Source organism: Spermophilus citellus (genome assembly GCF_964194105.1).
Source record: "Spermophilus citellus genome assembly, chromosome: 3".
Lineage (NCBI taxonomy): Eukaryota > Metazoa > Chordata > Mammalia > Rodentia > Sciuridae > Spermophilus > Spermophilus citellus.
The window spans coordinates 86,724,589-86,739,036 of NC_138184.1; the positions used below are offsets into that span (position 1 = coordinate 86,724,589).

Consider the following 14,448-nt stretch of genomic DNA (forward strand, 5'->3'; position numbering starts at 1 on the left):
GGGAGGCTGAGGCAGGAGGATCACAAGTTCAAAGCCAGCCTCGCAAGAGTGAGGCGCTAAGCAACTCAGTGAGACGCTGTCTCTAAATTAAATACAAAATAGGGCTGGGGATGTGGCTCAGTGGTCAAGTGCCCTGGAGTCCAATCCTCAGTACCAAAAGAAAAGAACATTTTCTCTATTTCTGAAGTCCTACGAAGAGTTTATAAGCTGGCACACATACAACCAACTAAGCCCCTGCAAGAGATCCAGGGAACTGTCACAGTACAGAGAGGGGGCTTCTAGATTTTCAAGCTGCCTTCATTTGTGGCAGAGCAAAAACAGTTTTCTCTCCAAGTGTCCCCATCCTCCTATCCAAATAAAGGCTCAAAGCAGTGTCATTCACAATAGCTATAAGGTAGAAACAGCCCAAATGTCCATTAACTGATCAAAGGATAAACAGAATGGATATATCTATGCAGTAGAATATTAGACAGCCATAAAAATGAATGAAGTATTGATCTATGCTACTAACATGGACAACCCTTGAAGGCATGATGCTGACTAATGATGCCATACATAAAACTCCACATACTGTACAACTTCATTTATATGAAATGTCAGAACATGTAAAACCACAGCGATTCATGGTAGACAGGGGATGCAATGCAGGGTAATTGGAATTGACTGTTTACAGGCATAAGGTGGTGTGTGTGTGTGTGTGTGTGTGTGTGTGTGTGTGTGTGTCTGTGTGTCTGTGTGTCTGTGTGTGTGTGTTTTGATAGAAATGTTCTGCAATTAGTAATGATGGTTGCAAAACACTAAGTGCATACGAAAAAACTATTCAACTGTATACTTTAAAATGTTCAAAATGATGAAGTTCACGTTGATTTCTAACAACTTAAGCAAAAGGAAATCTAAAGTGGCTCTATTAGAATAAGAGAAAACCGGTTTCAGGAGAAGGGAAATGACCAGGGGTAACAAGAAACTCATGATAGAGGGTCAATTCACCAAGGAGATGGAACCATTCTCAAGGTGAGTACATGTAATAAAACAGCTCAAGGTCCATGAAGCAAAAACTAAGGGGGCTGGAAAGAGCCATGAATAAACCCAGGATACTGCAGAAGAGGTCGGCACCCCTCTCTACACCACCAATAAAACAAAGGGAGAAAAATGCATGCAAATTCAAAAAATGCATGCAAATTCAACAACTTAAATGAAATGTACCAATTCCGTGAAAGCCACAAGCTACCAAAATTCACCCAAGAACAAGTACATTGCATAAGCCAGGAGGTAAAGGATGTGGACCACGTCACCAACCGGCCGAGCGGGCATTCACAGAACACCACACCATCCACAGCAGGACTCATGCCCTTAAGAACACCCAGGAAGAGAAAAGAAAACAGGAGCAACAAATTTTAAACATGCTAAGAGGATGTAACCACATAAAATGTGTTCACTGGTCAACACTGAAGTAGAAAATCCATAACAAAAAGATAACAGGAAAAACCCAAGCACTCGGAAGTTCCACACCTCTAAAAACCAAGTGCATCAAAGAGGATGAAATCAGAAAAATATTGCCAACTAAAGAACAATTAATGCGGCATGCAAAAATCTACATGGTACAGCAAAAGTCCTCCCTAGAGGGAGATTGACGGCAAGAGATACTTAGATCAGAAAAGGAAAAAGTTCTCACATCAAGGATCTAAGCATCCACCTCAAGAAACAGAAAAAGGAGAGCAAGACAAACCCATAGCAAGCAGAATGGAAATAAGAATAGAAATCAATGAAATTGAAAACAGAAAAATGACAGAGAAAATAAAAGAAGCCAACGTCCAGTTCTATGAAAAAAAATAAATAAATGAGAATTATAATCTTCAACCAGACTGGCCAAAGGAAACACACACACACACACACACACACACACACACACACACAACCAAAATCTGGGATCAAAGAGGAGACATCACTACGGAGCCCATAGACATGAAAAGGATGATAAAGAAATGCTACGAACAACTCTATGCATGTAAATTCAGTAAGTTAAATGTACCAATTCCTTGAAAGCCACGAGCTACCAAAATTCACCCAAGAATAAATACATTGCATAAGTAATCCAAAACCATTCAAGAAATTTAATTTTTAGCTAAAAACCTTACACACATGCACGTGCGCACGCGCCCACACACACACACGATTTCTAAGCCCAAATCATTTCACTGGTGAATTCCAACATGTAAAGAAGCAGAAACACCAATGTCACAGTCACTTCCAGAAAATAGAGGCACAGGGAACACTTCTCAACTCATTATTACGCTCAACATGAGGCCATCATCATAAGAAAAGAAAGCCCCGGATCAATATCCCTCATGGACATCAACTCAAAAATCCTCCACCCAATACTAAAATGAACCGAACTTAAACCTCACACCATATACAACATTTGATCAAAGGTATCGCAGATCTACATGTGAAAGATTAAAAAAAAATGACATTTATGAGAAAATCATTGTGACCAATGATTACGGAAAATTCTTGTGCAGAATATCAAAAACGTGATCCTTTGGAGAAACAAAAATCAATTCAGACTTCATCAGATTTTAATTTCGCTCTGCCAAAGACCCAGTTAGAAGAAAAAGGGGGTGCACAGAACAGGAGGGAGGATCGGCAAAGCACGAATCTGAGCATGGACTATATTCAGGACATGTAAAGAACTCTCAAACCATGACAGTAAGGAGAGAAGCAATCCAATTTTTTTCAGATGGGCAAAGACTTGAACAGATACTTCATCAAAAAGGATATGTGGATGGGAAATGATCCTGTGAACTGTGTCTAACATCAGTCACTGGGAAAATGCAAATTAAAATCACTACACAGTTATTTAAATGGCTAAAATTTTTTAAAATGCCAATCAGAGCAAGTACTAGGGTGAGGACATGCAGCAACTGGGCCTCTCATGCATCGCTGGTGAAGAGACATCATGGTACTGTCTGGGAGAGTTTGCAGTATTTTATGAAATTGAACCTATACTTAACCTATGATCTACCCATTCCACTCCTAGATATTGAGAAATTAAAACTTATGTTCATGCAAAAAAAAAAAAAAACCACACATGAATATTTATAGGCAGTTTGTCTATGACCACCAAAGAGCAGAAACAGACAATGGAAATAGCTAAACGGATACACACACTGTAGTCCATCCATACAATGGAAAACTACTCGGCCATCAAAAGGAATGGGGTAGCAGGCGCAGTGGCACACGCCTGTACTCCAAGTGGCTCAGGAGGCTGAGACTGGAGGATCAAGAGTTCAAAGTCAGCCTCAATAAGTGCAAGGTGCTAAGCAACTCAGACCCTGTCTCTAAATAAAATACAAAATAGGAACAAATTAGAATTAAAAAAAATAAACAGCAAAAAATAAATAAATAAATACAAAATAGGGCTGAGGATGTAACTCAGTGGTCGAGGGCCCCTGAGTTCAATCCCCAGCACCCTCCCACGATACAAGTTTCAATGGGAGACTGTCAGGGTGTAGGGGGCACAGCCATCTCTCGAGTGTCTACCTAGCAGGTAGAATAACATGCAAACTCTTCTTGATACCATTTCTCAGCCCAAGGAGAGACCGGCCTCATTCCCCACCCTCCAGAGAGTGGAATCCAAGAACGGAAGTCACCAGGGAGCAGATCCAGCTCAGCAGGACAATTCTAACCATCCAGGTCAAGAGGCCACCTTGTCACTTCACAAGGTGAGACAGGTCAGATGGAGAAAGCACACGCTGTGGAATCTCGCTCTGTACACGGGATCTAAAAAAGTCAAAATCATAGTAACAGAGTAGAAGGGCTGGGGTCGGGGAAAGTGGAGGAAATGAAGATATTGGTCAAGGGCACGACCTTTTCAAACTCTCAGATGACTTCTGGGGATCTCACGGGCAACATGGTGACTTAGTGATCCTATACTGTCGACTCAAAACGCTGCTGAGAGTCGGTTGTGAACATTCTCATCCTACAGGATTATGTATCACTCCATAGGTCAGATCATGTTGCACACCTTAAAGACATACAACAGTTACCTGTCAGCTACATCTTGGTAAAGCTGGAAAAGATTCAATTTCAATTTTTTATTATTATTATTATTATTATTATTTTGAAAAGGCTGCTTTCTGGAAGGACTCGAATAAATATTTCTCCAAAGACGACCAAGAGTCCATAAGCACGTGAGAAGACATCATTAACCACCACAGAAAATACAAATCAAACCCACAACGAGATACCACTTCATACCCACAAGGATGGCGATCCGTTTTAAAAAATGGAAAATAACCAAAGTCATCAAGGATAGAGAGAAACTGGAACTTTTGGGGATTACTGGTGGGGATGTAAAATGGGGCCGCCATTCTGGAAAACAACCCTGCGGTTCCTCAAAATATCAGAAATAAAATTACCACATGACCTGGCAATTTCCACTCCAAGGTTATATACCCCAAAAGAAATAACAGAAGGGACCCAAACAGATACTCCTCCACCCATGTTCACGGCAGCATTTTTCACAGTAGCCAAAAGGTGGAAACAACCTAAAGATTTGTTGATGGATGAATGGATACAGAAGACTTGGAATATCCATACAACGATCTAGGATTCAGCCATAAAGATCAATGAAGGGCAGATACGTCGTAGAGCACAGAGGAACCTTGGAACTACTATACCACAAGAAGAAATACGCCAGACACAAAGGGACAAATGTTATGTGATTCCACTTAGGAGAGATGTCTAGAGGAGTCAAGTTCATAGAGACAGAGAGTAGAACAGAGATTATTACCATGTGCTGGGGTGGGAGGAGTCACTGTGTAATGGGTACAGAATCTCTGTTGGGGATGATGGGAAACTTCGAGAAGCTAGACAGCAGTGACGGTTGTGCAACATGCCAGGGTACTGTAACATGCCACTGTGCTGTAAACTTAAAACATGGTTTAAGTGGTAAGTTCTATGTACATCTGACCATAATAAAAAATCGATTTTTGACAATGCTGCCTTGAAAGGTAGTGCTCAGCCCAAATGACCAAGACGAAGCTGGGCGATGGATGCCGGGAGGGGTGGGCAATCTCTGACGGGTTCCCCTACCTAAGGGACGTGCTTTCAGATGCTCAGATATCACAGCCACTTTTCACCATGTATGCTGAAGACGAGTCCCGCAGCTGTAAGGCTCAGCCCCACAACTGGTATGTTACTATCCAACTTAACGCCTGAGGAGCCCGTGATTAAAGACCACAGCCTGCCAGACACTGGGGGGAGGTAAAACATCTGTGGGCAAAGGCAAAGACCCAGACCTTATGTCAAGAATCTGCATCACTTACGACACCCATAACCCAATGGGGGTCTCACTGCCCCACAGAAGGGGCATGCTGTACTATAATGGTCCCATGTCTCACACAATGGGGGTCCAGTTAATGTACATTGAATAAAGCATGATACACCCAAGGAAGACTCCTCACCACCTGGTACTGCAGAACACATACTCCCTCACAGGGCTGAAACCACCTAACCTCCCTCATGCTGATCTGCAGGACAGATGATCATCAAAAACACCAAGGCTAACCATAACTAAGCATTTGCCATGTGCGGGGCACTCTGCTTGGCTCCTGAATGCATGATCCCATCTAATGACAACAACCCTGTATGAATGATTCCAGTTTTATAAGTAAGGAAACTGAGGCTCACAAGGAAGAGATTGAGGACAAAAGGTTCCTGAGCTTGTGGGTCCTGAACTATACTGGAATCTGCACAGTCCACTGCAGAGCCTGAGCCCTCTACTAGGTCTAAACTGCTTCAAGCACTTTGCCAAATTTTCAGGGACTTGGGCTATTATTTTTGAGTCTTCATTTCAGTTCTCTACTGGTCCAGGAAAATCGAACACACATCCCTCTTTGGAATGCATCCAGTGCTTTAATCAATGGCTGTCTAGTAATTCTAAGGGGAGCATCGACTTTCAGTCTTTATCAAAAAGAAGATTTTTTAGTGGTAAAATAGAAATCATCTCAACATTCAAAATCCCATATGAATATATGGTATCCCACATGTATAATTAAAAATTTTCCAGTAGCCTCAAGGGAAAGAAAAAAAGAACAAGATACAGGTGAAATTAACTTTAATTTATTTAACTTAATATGTATAAAATATTACCATTTCAACACATCAAATATTTTAAAAAATTATTAATGAAATATTTTCCATTCTTCCTGCTAAGACTTCAGAATCTAGCAAGTATTTGGCACTAACGGCCCATTTTGATTAGGACTCAATACATTTCAGTTGATCAACAGCCACCAGTGGTAGATGGCCGCCATATTGTTAGTTCGGGTCTAAGGTGTCTCCCTCTCTATGTCTCACTTTCCATCATATCTGTGAATGTCTACATTGTATCCATCAGTCCTATATTTCAATTCAATAATTGTTATCATCTATAATGTCACCAAAGAAACATTTTAGTACGATAATATTCCATGATTATGATTCTCATTAATCCCAAAACCATCACCTCTAATCACAACATCTACACATACCCATATCTGCTTTCAGCTCTCTTCCTTCCCTTCTACATCACACCAACCTTGGGGGAACCCACTATCCATTCCTGGGGTCTGTGGCTGCCTTTCTATGACAGTCTTGGACAAATCAGTGACTCCAAGCCTCTTGCAAAACAGAAACAACCACAATTGTGGTCGAAACCCACTAGAGAGAATCCCAAGCATCACGGAAACCCTCAGAAGAAAGTCATTCTGCACTTGCACTAGCTTCTCCTACTTTTGTCCCATTTTCCTTCCCATCCCTCAGCTTCCACCAGAAGCTCTGACCCAGAGCAGCCCACAGGAAACCTGTCCTCTCTTCCCGACAGCTGGGAAGCTGGGAGCCCAGAAAATGACCAATTCCTGGTTGGGGGAAGATCCCAGTTTTCTGTCCATCAGAAGTAAAAAAATAATAATAACAACAAATTCTCCACTCCAAAAACCTGAGAGGGCACTGAACCACTTGGATATTAACATTTGTCATTAACTCAGATTGTGAGACACCCCTTACACACCTGTGTGCGCACATACACATGCACAGACTCACACATCCTTTTATGAGAACAAGGCAGAAGGAAGGGGCCTAGTGTTCACCGGCGGGCCACTCTGGCAAGAAAACCAAGTGCTCCCTGGCATTTTTCAGGTCCTTTCCAAGAAGAACCAATAAAGCTCCCATGCTAGCCCTCTGCAGCCTATGTCCCTTCTCCTGAGCTCTCAGACATCCAAACACAGTCAAAACTATAGACGTGCTGAGGCCATGGGAAAACAGACCCTTCCCCACCCTGCTGGCAAAAAAGGCAATTTGGCAAAATCTATCAAGCACCTTGAAACACGCCCATCAATCCAGCAATCCCACTTCTAGGAACTGAAGGCCACAAGGATGTCTGCGACAGTATTGTTTACAATGGGAATTTATGAACACAAGCGCCCAATGGTAGTTTCGGTTACATTATGGACCGTCCCTGTCACACTATACAGCCATTAAAAATAACACCTTAATGATATGAGAGCGCACACCTGGTGAAGTTCACATCCCCAGCCTTCCTAAGGACCCCAGGCTTGCACATCCAACGGTCTACTTGACACATGGAACCTCCTGATCAGGGCTCCATGGTCAGGCCCAACCCAGTTCACCCAAGTCTTCACATTTCAAACAATGGCTCCACCATCCACGAGTCCTTAGGACACTCCCCAGGAAAGATCCTCAGTCTTTTATTTTCCTCCGCCTTCCCCACATCCAATTCACCAGCACCTCCCACACACCTGAACTTCTGAATCCTGACTCTGGGTTGATTCATTAACACGCTCTGGCCAATGGACGGGAGCAAAGCTGCAGGTGTTTGCAGACAGGGAGGTGAAAGAAGGGTTCATGCACCGGGATTTGACCTCCTCTGACACCGCTGCTGCCACCAGGTAAGAAACCTGGGCTGTCATGCTGGGGAGGCCACCGGGAGCAGACCTGAGGCACCCTAGCCCTTAGACTCTCCAGTTCCCAGTCAAGCCACCAGATGAACATGATCACAAGAGGGACTCAGGCAAGGTGAACCAAAAGGGTCCAATTGCAAGCTCCCAAACAAGGCAAGGATCGCTGCGCAAGCCACTAAGTTGGGGGGTGGCTGGTTCCGTAGCCACAGAAACCAATACAACAGCCAGTCATTCCCTGTGGTAGAGACAAATTCTTCCTGGCCCCACAGCTGAACTTCCTTTCCCATCTTCCTTGCAGCGGAAGGACCCAACTTCAGCTCAGGATATGCATGCAGATCTGAGAAGGGCGACCTAGGGGAACAAGGCTCCTCAGAGGCTCTGTCTTCTCTGCACTTTCTTCCCCTTCTCAATGTCAGCAATGATAATGCTGCAGAATAGTGAAGAGCCCACCAGCAAGAACAGCCACACTGAACTGCTTTGTGAGCAAGAAAAAGCCTTCACCGTATGGGTCCATTACACAGTTGGGGGGCTACTTGTAACAGGCTCTACAACTACAACTGTGCAGCTACATCCACCAAGAAGAGAGGCCCATCTCCCCATCATCTGCACGCAGGCTGGCCACATGACTCACGTCAACCCACAAAATGCAGTGGAAGCGACACTGTGTGACTTGTGAATCTCAAGACCCCGTGTGACGACGGCTGTTTCTCTCTTGGGATGTAAGACAGAGACTCAGCCTATTCCACTGGTGAAGGCACATGGAGGAAGGGGCTCAGCTGTCCCATCCCCTGTCTTTCTGCCTCATGAGTGAGCCCAGGCCAGGCTGGCAGAAGAACCACCGGCTGAGCACAGTCCACTGAACCCCAGAAAAGAAGATGTTGTCGTAGAGCTTCCCAAATGTAAGAAGTCTAGGGACGACCTATCACCCAGCAGCAGATAACTGACATGAAGCAGATGAAGAACAAAGGGTGCACAAAAGGGATTGCAAGACCCAATGCCCTTGCTGCAGCAGGACAGTCGACACTTACCCACCCGACCCCAACTCCACCATGGCCCTCCTCTTGCAATGTGACCAAAGTGGAGTCCAGCAGAGGCCCACTCCATTTGGCCACCACCTTCCAGTGTGAGGCCTTCCATTCTGAGCACACTGGTCTCACACTGGAAGGTGGTCAGCAAGCTACAGCCCAGGGAGCCCAATACAACCTACCACTTCTTCTTTTTTTTTTTAATCCTTTTTTTTTTTTGTAGTTGTAGATGGACAGGATGCCTTTATTTTATTTATTTATTTATATGTGGTGCTGAGGATCGAACCCAGTGCCTCATGCATGCTAGGCAAGCGCTCTACCACTGAGCCCCAGCCCCAGCCCCAAACTACCATTTATTCTTAAAAGGCCCAGAAACTAAGAATAGCTTTTATACTTTTAAATTATCAAAAAATAAAAATAATATTCATGCTCTGAATTATATCCAATCCGAATGTCAGGGTCCATCCCTAAAGCTTTATTGGAAAACCGTTCCCCACGCCGACTCCGGGGATGATGTCTTCCGCGCACTAGGATAGCAGAGCCGAGTAGCTGTGATGTGAAACTGTAGGGCTTACAAAGCCTAAAATATTTATTTTTTTAATTTTTTTGGCTTTCTACAGAAAAAGTCTGCCATCCCCCACTGCTGACTGTCATTAGACAAAACTTGAATGAGGTTTGGCACCCCAAAACCTTTGAAGTCTTCTATCTCCTCTCAAAGGGATGAAATTGGTTGGTCTAACTCCCCTGTCCTCCCAAGAGTTAGGGACCCAAATCCATCGCCTATGACACGCCATCAGGTACCCTCCATTCTGAGCACACTGGTCTCTAAGCTTCACCACGGAGGGAGGCAGGAGGATACCTTTATTGGGTTTACCGTTCGTTCGTGTCCAGCAAGCCCTCCCCTCTGCTGCAATCTCAACCCTTCCCATTCTTCCTTCCACTCCAAAACCCCATCCCCCAACCAAGAAGGCCTTCATAAATGCTTTGCCAGATGTTACCCCAGGTATATCCTGTGGGAGAAAATTCCTGAGGGAAATCCTTGGAAAAGGAAAACATTGCAGGCTCATCCTCACTTGGACGCACGATGCACATATAAGGCACATTAAAGACTCTGAGAAGTCCCGCAGTGAAGATGTCTATTTCTCTCTGCTTAACTCAACCTTTCCCAAACCTTTCAGTCACTCAACCAGTTTTGTCCACAGAACATTTGTTGACTACCAGCCTCCAAGACAGTCCCTGGAAGGTAGCATGTATTAAAGAATGAAAAATGCTAGCATTCCACAGAATTAGGGTTCTCCAGAATCTACTTTGGAAATGCTAGCCAAATGCCTTCTCTTCTGTTCTCAGTTGTCCTCGTCCATGTCATCTGTCCTACACCATGTCACGCTGTCCATCATCATCCCCACGGTCACTGTTTATATAATACTTGCGGGCACCAGGTTCAAGTCAGTGCTAGAAAGTACTCAGAAGTACTCTTAATCCTTGCAACCACTCCCCGAGGAACGCGATGTCATTCTGTGATGGCCATTTTGCCCAAAATGTTAAACTGTGCATCAAAATGTTTAAATTAGTAGCCTAAGATTTTAAAAAGCAGGAAGGCTACACAAAGCTCTAACCACAAAGCTCACAAATTTTCTTTCGTACCATGGACATTCTGGGTCAGCACTGCTGGCTGTCCACACGACGGCCATTCACATCCTCTCCTGTGCCCCACAGAACTTGATATTGTGTGGAGTCAAGGCAGGCTACCCCAGGCAACGGCCCGTGATGGTGTTCCCACTTTCCCACTCCCGGCCTCCCCTGCAGCTAGGGCTGGCCATTTGGCCCCATGCTGGCCGAGAAGACATAGCCAAGCATCCCCCGTGAGGGGGGTGGGGGAAGCTGTCCCAGGGAAGTCTTGATTTCCTGAAACCAGAAGGATAATAAGCCTGACACCCTGCCACACTCCGTGGGTCCTCCTCCTTCCTGCCATGAACCCAGATCTGACAGCTGAAAGCAGAGAAGTCATCTGGCCACCCTAGGGGAAAGGCCATGGGAATCCCCAAAGACATCAACCCCACTGAGCCCACACCAGCAGGCCATCTCCCCAGGCCTCTTCTAAAAGAGGAAAAAAACGACATGCTTCCCCATGTTGTTGGGCTTTCCGTTCTATGAAGCCAAACACACTCGTGGTGGGCCCACGCACTGTCTCTCCTATCAACGGCCACTTAGACTTCCTGGTCATTTCACAGAGATACGAGTAGCCTTGCCTCCCTCCCCACAAAGCGGGCTTCCTGAAGGCCAAGTCCATTCTATAGGAGTGTGTACATGTTACTAGATGCTGCTCACTATCAAGGTTTCCAGGGATGATCTATTCAATTTCTTACCAACTTCCACGTCTGTGAGCAGGCAGTTTTTGCCACTAAATAGCAGAAACACGGCATCTATCTCCTAATGAAATAGGACTTATTAAACACTGAAATGCAGCCGGGTGCCATGGTGAACACCTGTCATCCCAGCGACTCGGGAGGCTGAGGCAGGAGGATGGAGAGTTCAAAGCCAGCCTCAGCAACAGTGAGGCACTAAGCAAATCAGTGAGCCCCTGTCTCTAAATAAAATACAAAATAGGGCTGGGGATGTGGCTCAGTAGTCAAGTGCCCCTGCATTCGATCCCCAGTACCACCATCACCCCCCCCAAAAAAAGATAAAAAGTGATATGCAGAAATACTGTTCATTAAATGCAGATTCCTGGGCCCACTCTCCTTTCCAACTAGAACTAGAATCTCCAGGGTTACCTGCTATGGATCCGCAGTTTAATAAGTATCTTTGCATGACTTTGACATATGAAATTTGACATATGCTGGAGTAGAAAACTCTGTGAATCCATAAGTGAGGTTTGGTAGGACTTGATCCCCGGTCATCAGCCCCCCAAACCCCCACACCCACCCACCAGCCCTAGAGAACTAAGAAGTCTAAATTGGCATAATTGCCCCAGAACAGTCCCTGGGCATGGTGGATAAAGTGGTCGACATGCTCAGTGACATCCTGGGACCAGGAAACTACAAACAGATGCATTCCCTATAACTGCAAGCCCCCATCACCACCACACGAATGCCTCCATCCCCCAGCTGACAAGAAAAACCTCTCTGCAGGCCAGAAGCCATGGAACCCAGTGCCCACCTCAACAATCACCACTGTGCAGGGAGTTACCAGAGGATAGAGCACACTTAAAGAGAAAAAACTCTGGAGAAACTTATGCAGTAAGATAAAAATAAACTTGTGGGACTCCTGACTTCAGAGGAACAGATGAGACCTCAGGTGGCCTTCGGGGGCTATTGATGATTTACTGCATGCAATTCTGAACAGAATCTGCTCTGGGGCACTGTTGAGACAGAGCCTGGGCCAAAGCATCCCACACTTTCTTTTCCACTAGCCAAGCCTTCTCTCTCAGGCTCTGAGAAAGGCAATACCTGAGCCTGGCTACACACTCCCCACTCCCCCAATATCCCTTGACATTTATCTTATTTCGTTTCTGAGGATCATGTTCCAAGATGACAGGTGCACGTAGACATGTGTCCTGGGGTAGCAAACATTACACTAAAACACACACTCCTCTTTTGAAAGGATGACCTCCTGCAGGTTAACATCCAGCCAAATTTAAAACCATAAAAGCAAAAACCACAACAACAACAACAACAAAAAACTCACATTGAATTAGAGAGGACCCCTCACCCAGGCTAGAAGATCAGAAAGGACCCCAGAGTTCAGGCCTTAGTAACACACGGAGAGGCTCCCAGGTGCATCACACACCCACCCCATCAAAGGGGTACCCCACAGCCACATCCTCAGCCCATGTCAGGAGTTCCCAAATTTAATCAAGTCACACGTACAATGGGCCATTTTGAGGGAAGGAAGTGAGCCAAATCCTTTTTGAATCATTTTCAACATTGTGGATGCCCAAAGATTTCATGGAAACCCAGGCTTTTTTTTTTTTTTTTTTTTTTTTTTTTTTTTTTTTTTTTAAGACTCCTGAAACCTTCTTCTGACCAAATGGCCTTCAGTGGGGGAGGGAGATTTTTTTTTTTTCTGCCATCTTCTTTGTAACTTTGCATCCCTCTCCTCCCCCATCCCATCCCTCAAAAAACTGCTTCAAACTCCCCCTCAAGTTCAGTTGGAAAGAATGTTACAACATGCCAAAGATAACTCCGCCTCCCGGACCCCTTTCACGCAGTCCCACCGAGATGGAAGAGTATTTTCCCACGCCACCTGTGCGTTCGGGTCCAGGGATTATTTTCTGTTTTACACATTGAAGGCCTGCAACAGCTCACTGCATCACAATGATCGTATTGGAAATGGATAGGTCGGTGGGGATTTATTTTTTCCTGCATTTTGCTTCCTAACAGGAATATCACCGAGGAAATAAAAAATCTACGAAGCAAAAAGAGGCAGGAAAGGAGGCGAGGAGAAGAAGTCTGGATGTAGAGGCAGCCCCATTCTGTGAGCCCAAACCACCTTTTGACCACCTGCAGAATGCGCAAGGTCACGTGGGTTCTCTGCAGCTCCTTAACATATTACCCAGCACACAAGCCCCCGTGGCATATAAACAAATCCAGAACCGGAAAAAAGACAGAACTCCCTCCTCCAAGAGGAGGCAAATGATCATGGAACAGCCGCAACCGTAATAATAAATAACGAATAACAATTACTACTGCTACTACCATCACCCAGCCAAGCACACACAACAGCCCCACAGCGAGGGGACCTCCGGCGCAGGTTTGCAAGAAGATAAATCACAGAACACCAATCTTGCCCACCTGGCCGACCCATCCCTCCCAACCCCCAATAAACAGAATCAGAGGGGAAAGGGATGGTGAGAAGAAGAGGGGAAAGGCAGGATCGCCCCCCCCACCCCGCCCCGTAGGCAACACCTACCTCCAGGGTCCGGATTTCTTTTTGTGTGAGGTCGTTGGAGGTAGCACATTTGGTCCTAAGCCCTTCCAGGTTGGAGATGCTCAAGTCTATCATGTTTTGTACCAACTCGCACTGCTGTAAGGCTTTTTGCAAACTCAGAGGTTGCTGCTCCTCGCTTTTCGTCATGTTTTCCTCATCCATCGCTTGCTCTGCAAAACCCCTTCCCCTCCTCCTCCTCCCAGAGAGAAAAAAGGGGGGAGGGAGTAGAGGCAGAGGTAGTCTACCCCCTACGCCTCTCCAACCACTGCGACTTCTCGACAATGTCTCATGAAGAAGAAACCCAACATCTCACACAGGGTTGAGGGGGTGGGGGTAGGAGGAGGGGACAAGAGACAAAATTTATTATTTTATTTGGGGGGGGGGGGGAATCAGGCAGTCTCCATTAGAATGTCTCCTCTTTCTGAGTCTCTAGTCCCTGAAAAGGAGAGATGCCTTTTCTCAGAAGCAACCAGGTGATGTGATGCTGTCTATGCACTTGGGGAGGAGGAGGAAAAAGAGGAGGAGAAGGAGAA

General features: G+C 45.4%; 1 protein-coding gene across 1 annotated transcript in view; it reads right to left on the reverse strand.

Annotated features, from left to right (window-relative positions):
* KSR2 (kinase suppressor of ras 2) overlaps positions 1 to 14,077 on the reverse strand; it is a gene marked incomplete at its 5' end in the record, with an annotated part of 351,213 nt that extends 337,136 nt beyond the window's left edge. The window contains one exon of the mRNA XM_081283402.1: positions 13,898 to 14,077. Coding sequence (XP_081139528.1) covers positions 13,898 to 14,077 — 180 coding nt within the window. The remainder of the gene's footprint in view (positions 1 to 13,897) is intronic.
* Between the last annotated feature and the right edge of the window lie 371 nt (positions 14,078 to 14,448).